The sequence below is a fragment of the Dryas octopetala genome, chromosome 8 (assembly GCF_963921425.1).
Source record: "Dryas octopetala chromosome 8, drDryOcto1.1, whole genome shotgun sequence".
In the NCBI taxonomy this organism is placed as follows: domain Eukaryota; kingdom Viridiplantae; phylum Streptophyta; class Magnoliopsida; order Rosales; family Rosaceae; genus Dryas; species Dryas octopetala.
Genome location: NC_141373.1, coordinates 10,287,584 through 10,300,497, shown reverse-complemented (window position 1 = coordinate 10,300,497; position 12,914 = coordinate 10,287,584). Strand labels below are relative to the sequence as shown.

General features: G+C 35.4%; 2 protein-coding genes across 2 annotated transcripts; both read left to right on the top strand.

The window, feature by feature from the left end:
* Positions 1-599: 599 nt before the first annotated feature.
* On the top strand, positions 600-6,442 carry LOC147277077 (protein DETOXIFICATION 46, chloroplastic-like). Its single transcript, XM_086255157.1, has 14 exons — positions 600-1,118; positions 1,639-1,733; positions 1,979-2,087; positions 2,232-2,287; positions 2,829-2,884; positions 3,089-3,227; positions 3,352-3,489; positions 3,572-3,640; positions 3,755-3,865; positions 4,140-4,268; positions 5,125-5,202; positions 5,696-5,767; positions 5,873-5,935; positions 6,092-6,442. The coding sequence occupies exons 1-14, from the start codon at positions 671-673 to the stop codon at positions 6,191-6,193; spliced, it is 1,665 nt and encodes a 554-aa protein (XP_086111283.1). The 5' UTR covers positions 600-670; the 3' UTR covers positions 6,194-6,442.
* A 580-nt stretch (positions 6,443-7,022) lies between these two features.
* Positions 7,023-12,906, top strand: LOC147277076 (protein DETOXIFICATION 46, chloroplastic-like). Its single transcript, XM_086255158.1, has 14 exons — positions 7,023-7,446; positions 7,524-7,618; positions 8,654-8,762; positions 8,931-8,986; positions 9,598-9,653; positions 10,180-10,318; positions 10,432-10,569; positions 10,810-10,878; positions 10,969-11,079; positions 11,300-11,428; positions 11,770-11,847; positions 12,048-12,119; positions 12,210-12,272; positions 12,388-12,906. The coding sequence occupies exons 1-14, from the start codon at positions 7,038-7,040 to the stop codon at positions 12,487-12,489; spliced, it is 1,626 nt and encodes a 541-aa protein (XP_086111284.1). The 5' UTR covers positions 7,023-7,037; the 3' UTR covers positions 12,490-12,906.
* Positions 12,907-12,914: the final 8 nt, after the last annotated feature.

Here is a 12,914-nt window from a genome sequence, read left to right as displayed (position 1 = left end):
ATTCGATGTGGCACACACATGTTGGTTTGTGTATAAGTATTTTGAACATTTTTGTCTTAAATAAACAGGATTAACAAGACAGATTTTTGTCTTTAAAAAAGGCAATGTTAACATTTTGAACTTAATTGTTATTATTATCAAAATATAAAAATAAAATTGTCAAAATTAAAACCACAACAAAAAAGCATTACTCGCATTAAGCTCATAGTACTGGTGGTCGGAGAGATTCTTAAATAGAGTTGTCTGTTCATATGTATAGTATAATTACTCAGTGCTACGGTCTCATAATTATTGTTTACTTTAAAAAATTATAAATATTATTTAAAATATATATATACATATGATAAACGACATAAAATAAAATAACTATTAAAATATGTGTCCTGATTATAAAATTTTTTCTTTAAAAAATCTATATACATATGACAAACGACCGTCCTAAAAAAAATCTTTGGAGTGGCCGTACAGTGGTACGTACAACTGTGGTGTCGCTACCTCATTGAATAGCCATGCACATCACATTAAGTGACGCGCCACCTACTTTCAAAATTCAGTTAAGTAGGAATTCCACACTAGAAAACGCTAACCGCTGTCTCACTCACTCCTTAGTCCTTCTGCTTCTTCTTCATTTGATCAGTCTCTTCCATAGTTCCCATTTCCCAACCCCAAAATGCAAGCCAATGCCCTCTCTCGCTCATCTCTCCCTCTTCTTCCAAACCCAACTCACACTCTTCTCTCTCGCTCTTCCACCAAACCCCATCTCTCCATACTCCCCCATGGCTCTCCCAACTCTCAGTTTTCCTCTTCAAACTTCCCACGCTGTCGTCCACTAGTAGCTTCTTGCGCAAACAATTCTGTCCAGGAAATCCTTGCCCAAGAACCCGAAACTGCCCACGAAATTGATGGCGAAGTGGCTTCGGTTGCTGCTGAATTGGGGGAAGAAACACAAGTGGTGGTTAAGAAGGAGGAGTTGCTGAATCAGACCATATTTGATCAGGTAAAAGAGATATTGATGTTCTCGGGGCCCGTCACCGGGATTTGGGTCATGGGGCCTTTGATGAGTCTCATTGACACCGCGGTTATCGGCCGGGGAAGCTCAATTGAGCTTGCTGCTATGGGTATGTGTTTCTTTGGAATTTTTCTTGAGCTTTTTCCACCGATTTTTTTCTTTATTATTTTTAGTCTACAGTGTAAATTCATAATCAAAATTGTTCATTTTTTATGTCATTCTATGAAGATCATTTTTGTAAAAAATTCAACCAAATTGGAAATTTTTTAAGTATGTAATTGTGATCAAATAAGAAGATGGTTTTGATAACAGTTTAATTCACTGTTTGCTTATTTGATTACATAACCAAACGATTTACAATTTAGTTGATTTTTGCAAAGATGATCTTCAAAGAATGATTTAAAAAATAAATGATTCCGATCATGAAAATACACTGCAAAATGAGAATAATAAAGGAAAATGTGGATAGCATTTCCCTTTATGATTCTCTGTGTGGTTCCTCAGAAATTTAGCATTGACATTTATCATTTTGGTTATTGGTTTTTTTTTTGGCAACAAAATGGAGGGATTGGAGGGTGTTCATTTCTTTAGTTTGAATTAATATTGGAGGTTTGGTTTGGGGCTGGCAGGTCCCGGAACAATTTTGTGTGATCATATGAGTCACATGTTCATGTTTCTTTCAATTGCCACTTCCAATTTGGTTGCAACTGCCCTTGCAAGACAGGTTAGTTTCTTAAAGAGTATAGTAGCATTATTCCGTTGTGTAATCGAGTAAGGATTGTTGCTTCTTTTATATCGTCAATACTACAGAAAATGATGAATTTGCAAAGAAACCTAAGCAACAATATATTTGATGCTGAGAGAAAACGTGGAAATTTCTTTATATTTTTTATTATTGAATAATTAATCAAATGGGTTACAATCATATATATGCACCAAATATCTATTTGACTAGATACTATTTTGCAGGATAAAGATGATGTGCAACATCAAATATCTACCTTGCTCTTTGTTGGGTTGACTCTTGGCATCTTAATGCTTTTGTTTACGAAGTTCTTAGGTTCCTGGGCACTGGCTGGTAATGTAGACTTGTACTAATTGTGGCTAGTTTTTTATCAGTCATTTTATAGTTTTCCATATCAAATAACAAGATCGGTACTGGAGATATTTAAGAAAATCCAATATGTTGAATGATAAATAAGCTAGTCTTGCATTTCTTCAGCTCTTACAGGGCCAAAGAATGTGAATATTGTACCTGCGGCAAGCACTTATGTTCAGGTGCATTCTCTTTTATAACATGCCACCTTCATTTAGAAAAAAAAAAAAGAATTTCCATTTATTGTTTTACATTATAAGATCAATATAATTTAGCATCTTCTCTCGTATATATGGTGTTGGCAATATGATTCTTGCATTGTCAACTTGTTATTGCAACCTGCAGGATACCACATAAAAGGTTGCATCTTGAATTTAGCCTGCCCATCCTTACTATTTGATGCACTTCATCTATTGTTTTGCTGCATATGACTGTGGAGGTTTGGAGAATTCCAATCTGATTGTAAGAAGGCAGTTGTGATTGGACCTGTGCTTTCTAAAACTTGATGCCACCAATTATTTCATTTCGGAGAAGATTTTATAAAATTTTGGACATGTAAACAACACTTATTTGGAATTAGTCAGTCACAGATCTATTTTCTTTTGGTGCATTTTATATGATGTACCTTCTGCTTGACTATATGGAAAGAATCCCTGCTAACTCACATTCTCCTTCGCCTCTTTTTTTTTAAAACTCTGGTAACAGAATCTTTAATGTTGATAGGTGCGAGGATTAGCCTGGCCAGCGATTCTTGTTGGAACTGTTGCTCAAAGTGCAAGGTGCTTATATTACCTTATCTTTCCATGCATTGTCAATTGAATATGCTTCCTGATTATAGTTTTTGAAATGAGTTGCATATGCTCCTTAGCTTTGCAAGAACTATTGTATTTAGTATACTAAATTTGCAATTTCTGTTGGTATTTTCCAACACTCATAATTAAAATTTTTCTATTTCATATCCAAATTGTCTCTTCTGTTTACAGTCTTGGCATGAAAGATCCATGGGGACCATTGAAGGCCTTAGCAGTTGCCACTGCTATAAGTGGCACTGGTGATATAATATTTTGCAGTCTTTTAGGCTATGGTATTGCTGGTGCAGCATGGGCAACAATGGTGTCACAAGTATGCTGAATGGATATTTCCCTATTTAATATTAAGGATATCAATTTCTTTATGAAATATTACTATTGATGCATCCTAAATGTACCCAAAATATCATAAAATACATTTTCTTTATGTCTTTCAGGTTGTTTCATCTTATATGATGATTGCAACTCTCAACAAGAAAGGATATGATGCCTTCTCCATCTCTGTGCCATCACCTAACGACCTTCTAACTATATTTCGGCTTGCAGCTCCAGTGTTTGTAAAGACAATGTCAAAGGTTGGTTGCACTTTGGTTTATCACAAGATTCGTGTCCTGCATATGACGACATACATACATCTGAGACATTTTGATTTTTTAGGTAGCTTTCTATTCTCTCATGACATACGTTGCCACATCTATGAGCACAGTTTCTGTTGCTGCTCACCAGGTTAGTTACACTCTCAGAGTCCACCTAATAATTCTTTTAAACTTATTTTGCTATCCCCTTCACTTCCTATCAGAGACTTAATCATGCGCATGAATGACTTATTATTTACTATAGGTCATGATACAAATTTACATAACGTTTTCGGTATGGGGTGAGCCTCTCTCCCAAACAGCACAATCATTTATGCCTGAGTTTTTATATGGAGTAGATCGAAGTCTGCCTAAGGTTAGTGACATTGATTTTAATCTATGCTACAGCCATCTCATCATACATATATCTTATTTGAATCATTGGCTAATAAACTTGTGAAGGTTAATTCTGAATCACAAGAGGCATTTCTCACTTGTTTTTCTTAATTAATTTTGATAAGTGAATGTTTAATTCCTATCCCGGCCTCCCTTTTGGTAGTATTCTCGAATATATGCCTCTAATTGCAGACTGTCTCTACATGGATATCTGTCTGTCTAGATTTTTCTGAAAGTTGTATAATTCCAATTAGGCTCGAATGCTGCTGAAGTCTCTTCTGATTATTGGAGCAATACTTGGATCAACATTAGGGATTATCGGAACAGTTGTTCCTTGGTTACTCCCCAAGATCTTTACACATGATCAGAAGGTCATACAGGAGGTTAGTCTTCTGTCTGTTTGTTTCCCTTAACATTTTATCTCTATATCTTTTTTTCTACATGTATATACTTTCACTTTAAGTGTTTCTGTGGTGTCATGCCTCATGAGCAAGGGAAGGATCACTTGAGTTGTCTTGCTCCACTATGTAGCATCAATCCTTACATAATGTTTGCAGCTCCCCACTAAGTAGAATATTTGAGAAACAAGTCTGAAACCAGAAGACCATTATTTAATTTTTAGCTTATTCTCTTAAGCAGATGATTGTATCTGTGCTGTTAGTCATCAGTAATTAAATTAACAACAATAATAGTAGTGGTGGTGATAAGATCACCATCATCTCTATTGACAATACATGATTAATGCCACCCTCTTAAAGGGCTTCGTACATTTACCTGCTGGATATCAACTATAGATTGAAAGCATTCGAATAAATTTTCAGTAAATGAAGGCTTGCAACTTTTTATCCTGCTTGAAAGTAATGAATTGTATGGCTTATGTCTTTGTATTACATATAAATGTTGAATAAATACATAAACAGAAAAGGAAAAAGAGCAGGTTCATTTTTTAATAAAAAAATCTATTTAGTTCATACATGTTACCTTATCATGAGATTCAGCACTCATATATAAGGTTCAAATATTTGAATGGCTGCTTCAAATCCTACCAATTAGTATGTCAGTGAAGCCCAACAGGCTGCAGTCTTGCTGAGATTAGCCCTATAATAGCCTCTATCACCTTCACCATCTTTATCATTTATCTTTGATGAGAGTAATTGTGAATCCAATTATTCTATTGAAATTTCTATTTGGATGGACAAAGTATATTCTTCCTGATGTTCCACTCCTGTGTCCCTGCAGATGCACAAAGTGCTGGTTCCATACTGTATTGCATTATCAGTGATACCCTGCACACATTCCCTTGAGGGAACATTACTGGTATGTTTTATTAGAACTTTTACTGTGGAATGTTCTCTGCAGATTTTCACTTTTGTCTTACCCTGCTTATTTTGCAAATATTTTCTGGATTAAAAATGAGTCCAATAGTGGAATTATTCAGCTTGTTAGTTACTTATTTACAGATTAAGTTGGGCTATGCCAAGTTTTACTGAGGTTGCTCCATATACTAAGATATAAGTAAGGCTAGCTTTAAGATCTGAGAGAACATTGTGCAAGATGCATTGGATCCTCCTGTTGTCACATCTTTCTGAAAAGACTTCTTGATATGCCATACCCATCTAGAGACAAAAAGAGTCTTTACATAGTATCAGATTATAAATGTGATTGGGGATCACTATGATCATAGCTCAAACTTGTTTTATTTAGTTCTTTATGCTTTCATGATTCAGAATAAATTATCACTGCAAAGGCTAATAGGCTATGCATAACGCATATCATGACTAATGATCGAGGATATTGTTTTCTTATGCAGGCCGGAAGAGAGTTCAAATTTCTTAGCTTTGTTTTTAGTGGATGTTTTTCTGGGGGAGCTCTTCTATTGTTGGTAAAGACCTATTTCTTGGCCCATAAGTCAATTCCCAAACTTTCTCTGGTATATATTTATGCATTAACCATTGCAAAATGATTGCTTATTTTATCTCTTGACCAGTTTGTGAGCAATAGAGGGTATGGTTTGGCAGGCTGTTGGTGGGCACTTGTAGCCTTTCATTGTGTAAGACTAACATCCTCAACACTCTTATGCAACCTTTTTGTTTCTTTAATCTCTGTCTATCCATCGACTCTAAACCCCTTGCATATTAGAATATAAGCTACCGGAAACGCTGTGCTGAATTTTCTTGCAACCTCATCAAGTGCTCTAAATTTTCAGGGCCGATTTTTCCTTGCTCTCCAACGTCTTCTGTCTCAAAATGGCATGCTCCAGTCTGAAGACTTGAGCCGGTATAATGTGGGGAAGCTCAAAGCTGCTTAGATTCATAAGCTGCATCTTAAAAAAAATAATAATAATAATTATTTGCATGATTATAGAAATTTTTGAAGTTTCGAGGGGTGCAAAATTCATGATTATTGGTTGTACCCAATTTGTTAATTATTAGGAATTGGAAAATGAAGTCTCACTGTTTTTTCCAAGCCTCAATGCGTGTAAGTTGATTGTAAGTTGTTATAGTTGTTTTACACTCTATTCACAATAAAGTTGTTCAGTGTTGAAGTAAAATGTCAAATGAATATAAATACGATGAGATACCTAGAGATCTCCCTTTGTAAAGTTAAATGTTGATCTGTTAAGAATGTTCTTAAAGCTGTTGCTAGTTTCATCATCTCAAGTGAAGATGATAACCCGAAAGTTTCATCATTTTTTACTATTTGGTTTTACTTTCTTATAAACTAGCTCGAATTTCAACTTTGATCGTTTAGGATGGGATAGTAGCCAAAAGTTTTTGTTGTAGTTTTCTTTGCCCCTGTTAACAACAAAAAAATAAAATTTAGAAGGTCCCTATTTTTGATAAGAGAATAGCGATCCTCTTTTATTAAGAGCTGTCTTTGACTTGTATTTTCTTTCATTTATGAAACTTCCTGAATCACAAAACATAACGAAATGGAGAAAACCGCCAAAAAAAACGAAAAGCTAGAAAGAAAAGGCCGCGAACCTTCCACGTGGCTTTAACCCTTTTATATTTGAATTCACAGAAAACAATATAAAGTATGAACCACTTATGTTCGTCTTGGTTTCCTGCTGTCGTCTTTCATTTTCTTTTTCTTTCTCGGTGGACGCTTTTTCTCCCCCATTTTCCCGGAAAACAAGCAGAAAAGAAAAAATGCAAACCAAATCCCTCATAGCTCACCCCCGTCTCCTCCAAAACCCTACCCGCAACTCTCTCTCTCAACCTTCCCTCTTCTTCAATAATCCACCTTTCTCTGTCACACTTGGTCTTCCGAGACTACGCTTCTCGGCGCCAATACGCCGTCGTAGGCGGCTCGTAACCGCTTGCATTGGCGAAACCTTTGAAGATGGTCCCGGGATTCGTAGCGGAGATGATGCTGAAGTCTCTGAAGCTGTGGAGGTTAAGCCAGAGGATTTGGAGAGTCAGAGTATATGGAAGCAAATGAAGGAGATTGTGATGTTTACGGGACCCGCTACGGGGCTCTGGATATCTGGGCCGCTTATGAGTCTTATCGACACTGTTGTGATCGGTCAGGGAAGCTCTATTGAGCTTGCGGCTTTAGGTACTTCAAGTTCAAGCTCAAGTTCACTTTTTTTTTTTTTTTAATTTAGTTGAGCTTTCTTGCTGTTTTCTGTGCAGGACCTGGGACTGTGATGTGTGATAATATGAGTTATGTGTTCATGTTCCTTTCTATTGCAACTTCAAATATGGTTGCTACTTCGCTTGCAAGACAGGTTAGTTTCTCTTAGGAGCTTAATTAATGCCTCTTTGGTGGGTTATATATGCATGCTTTGTGTTGATTGAAAATGAGTTTGACATGCACTTTTCATATTTTGGGTATTTTTTCTGTCACACTGGTTCACAAGTTTCATAGGAAATCCAAAGGAACTTGCAAGGTATTTAAAAGAAATGAAGTGATTCAGTGATTGGTGATGTAGTAGTTGTAAGACAAAGAAATGTGTGCAGGCCGGTAGAGTCTTTTCACTAAATTTGGATAAATGGATGTAATTGAAACGGCCCTAGTAGGTGCAAACGAGTCACGCCCATCAGAGTTGTCTTTGTTTGAGTAATTTTACGTGCTAAGTGTGGATAGGCTCCCTTTATGGAGTCTATTCTCAACACATTTTGTGCGACTGAACTCCAACTGGCCTCCAGGGTGCCAACTGTTGTGATAAGTATTAGTACACTTTATCTCATCCCATGCTTATGCTAACTTAGGCATCACAATGTAATTAATGTAAAGTTACCATTGATTCCAGAAGCTTAAGTTGCTAGGAAACAAACACAACAATATATATTAAGGCAAACATAAAACAGATTAACAATTCCCATCATGTGAAAGGACTATCCAATAACCATAACCAAACGGGGTATTATAGGTGCAAAACCAAATATTTCACTTAAAATGGGGTTACTAGAAATTAAACTAACGATCTCACCGACAACTAAGTACTACTACCATGTTCAGACCATTGAACTAACAATTTAAGTTGTTAGGAAATCGATGTCAAGCCTAACATTAACACACACTAACAATCGAGTTTTTTTTATGCATCTTCTTCTTTAGATAGTTATGCACTGTCAGTGTGCTAATTTCTTGTACTACATTGTAACATGCTACATTTATTGCAATGATGTAAAATCATAATTCTCTTTCTTGATAAAAAATTTCTTCTTTTCTGTGTACTTGTGAATTCATTTGCAATGTTAATTTCTTTTTCTCTTGCATAATATTTGTTGTATTGTTTGACTGTCTAGTATTGATGCAGGATAAAAATGAAGTGCAACATCACATATCAATCTTGCTCTTTGTGGGATTAACCTGTGGCTTCTTAATGCTTTTCTTTACAAGATTCTTCGGATCATGGGCACTAACTGGTAATAAGGACTGGTACATCTTTTCAATATCTTTACATTTCAGAAAGATAGAGTGCTTGATTTTGTTTTTTTGTTTTTTTTCTCATTTATGCATTCAGCACAGTAGATAAGAAGTGTTTGTAAAAGTATCATAGACGATTAATGACTGATGCAATTCTGGCTTTTCAGCTTTTACTGGATCAAGGAATGCACATATTATTCCTGCAGCAAATACATATGTTCAGGTGTCTTGCCATTTTTTTATTTAAATCATTCATGTCCTTTTTTCTTTGAGCTAAAAGTTGTTGGTTACTCTTCTTTTCAGAAGATTCATTCCTTTAAATCATTTAGTTGGTGGGGAAGTGTTAAAACATGATAGAAGTCTTTTCTTTTTATTTGTTTATTTCTTTGCATTTTGTTTGCTCCTAGTCATTAGAAGGTCACATATACTTGAAAAATGATATTTGTGGACTTTGCATTATCTTGTCAAGACATATCTTACCCAAGAGGTCTTTAATTTTTTTATTTTTTGGCTATCACCATTGTTCAAATTTACCATATGTAAGGTCCACACAGACACTTGTGAAGGAAGTTCTGAATAATGTATCTGCAACATTAATGTGTGCCCAAAAAAAATTGCTTAATAATATCTCCAGGTGGAACTCAGACGCAATCTTTTCTCTAGATTGTTATATGATGTCCACCACTTGCATGGATTATTGTTATTGACATATCCTTCTACTTGTTCTTTTATGACCAGTAAATAGAATCCTTATCCTGGATTTTTATGACATGCTCCTGCAAATGATTTCTTGTAAATGACTTTGTAACTGAACAGAATATTTTCTGTTGGTAGATACGAGGTTTGGCATGGCCTGCAGTTCTTGTTGGTTGGGTTACTCAGAGTGCAAGGTTACATATCTCTTCCCATACATTATCTACAGCATATATATCTAACCAGTTAGAGATATAGAAATAGAAAATCATAGAAGGGCTAGTTGCCCTCTTTATTCAAAGTAACTGGCAACTACACTATAATGGATATTGTAAAGACCCAACATCGTTTGAACACAGGGGATATTGAATCTATTGGGTGAGAAAAATTTACTGCTGGAGAAAGAGAGTTTGGCACCATTTAGGCATTGCAAATCAAGTTCTACTAAGTAAACATGAATGAATTTATGAAATAGCATGTCAAACATGTGTGAACAAGCATTCTTAATTTAACTTGAATCACTTATTTATTACCCAAGGAAAGTTCTCTCTGCCTTGTCAAAAACAATTATGAAACAAGCATTCTTATTATGACTTTAATTACTTATTAATTGCCTAAGGGAAAATTATCTCTGACAGGGAATTTTAAATGCTGAGGTCAATGAGATTGTGAGCAGCTGTTACTTCATGTTTGTACTCTGATATTGTCAATCTGTTTCCCCAGTCTTGGCATGAAAGATTCCTGGGGTCCTTTGAAGGCCTTGGCTGTAGCCAGTGCTATAAATGGTGTTGGTGATATACTCCTGTGCAGCATTTTAGGATATGGTATTGCTGGTGCAGCATGGGCAACAATGATTTCACAGGTAAGTGGGAGGAACATATTAATATATAGCATATATGTTTTGAATATTTAATCATATGTTCTTATTGACACATTAATTTTCTTTTCCACTACTGTTGACTGGTATAATTTTAGGTTGTTGCAGGATATATGATGATTGAAGCTCTGAACAAGAAAGGATACAATGCCTATGCCATCTCTGTTCCCTCGCCCAAAGAACTTCTAACAGTATTTGGGCTTTCTGCTCCAGTGTTTGTGACAATGATGTCGAAGGTTACGATTTATTCAATTATATTTCTTTATCTAGCCTCATTTTTTTTTCATCATTCTTTGTTCATAAAAATGTCAGTAGAAGAAAATGCTAATCATAATGGGAAACTACATAACAACCAATTCACTTAATGTATGAAACTAGATCTAGATCACACCCATAGGAAACCAAATATTTTAACTAACTTGGAATCATAATTAGCATATACTTTTCTTCTCTAATAAAGACATTATGATGTATAGGTTGCTTTCTTCTCTCTCATTGTATATTTTGCGACATCTATGGGAACACATACCATGGCTGCTCATCAGGTTAGTTTTGGTCAAACTTGTCATGTTAGTTGATCTTTCTTTTGGAGATAAGTGATGGTTATTTGCATTGATGACTACCATTCACTCTAGGTCATGATTCAAACATTCTTCATATGTACGGTGTGGGGTGAACCTCTCTCTCAAACTGCACAATCATTTATGCCTGAGTTGATATATGGAGTAAATCATAGTTTGCCAAAGGTTGGTCATACTCAAAATCTATGATAACATATAACTTTTAATCTTGGTTGTATTAGTGGAGATTTGAAGAATTCTCATGTGTTTTTTGTTATGGACAAATAAATTGTATAGAATACTCCCTTTTGGATGAACATAATGTGGATGATCCCTATTTATAGTCTGCATCTAAATTAATCTTTTTTTGTTCATTGTCTTCTGAAGATTTTATGATATGAAACAGGCTAGAATGCTGCTGAAGTCACTTGTCATCATTGGAGCTATACTTGGTTTGGTATTAGGAATTGTTGGAACATGTGTTCCATGGTTGTTTCCCAATATCTATACTCCTGATCAGAAGATTGTACAGGAGGTTGGTTCTTTCTTTTTTGAACTCTATAAAGTCTTCCTGATTCATATTTCTTTGTTAACATTAATTTATATGATCAAGTTGTGTTTTATCGCTCCTTTATAAGTTGTCAATCATTCTATGATACCTGCAGCTTTCCACCAAGTCACATGGCATAAGTGGGTGTGACTTGTCACAACTGCTCTTAAACTGAATCATGACTATTTAATGTTCCAATGATATTGAACTTTTGAGCTCCATATATATTGACCCATGGCTTATTTTCATCATGAAAAGTTGTAATAACTGATAAAAATTTTAAAAAAATTTAATTCCTCTTGATACTCTATTATGTGTTAATGCAGATGCATAAAGTGCTGATTCAATTTTGTTTAGCATTGGCTGTGACGCCTCCCATTCTTTGCTTTGAGGGAACATTGCTGGTATGTTTGAGTTTATCTGCAGTGTGATGATTTTTCTCATGTTGGTATTGTAAGCCTTATCATTGCACATCTTGTGCATGTTTGGGGTTGAAACTTTCTTTGACTTTTTGTTCTTGATTTCATATACTACTATAAAGAGCTCTCTTACATTATAGGCACAAACCTTTGCTCTAGCATCATTATTTGTTTGTTTATTTCAGGCTGGACGAGATCTAAGATTTATTAGTCTGTCAATGAGTGGATGCTTCTCTTTGGGGGCACTTCTACTGCTGGTAGGTATCTGTTTTATCTTTTTCTGGTGTCTACTTAAAGAGCTATTGGTTCCTTATGCATACACTACTCTCCCATTTTTGTTTGACCAGCTTGTGACCAGTAGAGGATATGGTTTAGCAGGCTGCTGGTGGGCACTAGTAGGATTTCAATGGGTTAGACCAACATCCATGACTTCACATATCTACTATTAGCTACTTGAACTTACATGACTTCACTTATCTACTATTAGCTATTTGAACTTATCTGAATAGAAATTTTCATTCTTAGGCTCGGCTTTTTCTCTCTATACGACGCCTTGTATCCCCCGACGGCATACTTTACTCTGAAGACACGAGCCAGAATGAAATGGAAAAACTCAAAGCTGTTTAGTTTAGGAATCATAAGATTACATGAGATAAATGGCAAACATCTTGGTAAGGATCAAAATTCATGTTCCAGTGTTACCGTTTTACCAATTATCAAAAAATGAGGTAGGCACCACTCGTTTATCTGCAACAAGGCTGAAAGCACGAGCAAGGTACAGCCTCAAGATCCCACATGGAGGCAATGTTGGCCTCAAGAAAGTATTTCGAAGCAGCTTCTGGTTCTCTTTTGATCAATTGTTGTAATTGTTATGTACCTTACAAGATAGTCCTATAGGATAAGTAATTCAAGGTTCCAGCCATAATAATGCAGTTCTAGCTAAGTTAGGATGGAAAATTATTACACAACCATCCAATTGGTGGGTTAATATTGTGAAAAAGAAATATAGTATAGTTGGGACACATTCTTTTCTATTAAACAGAAGATCCAAA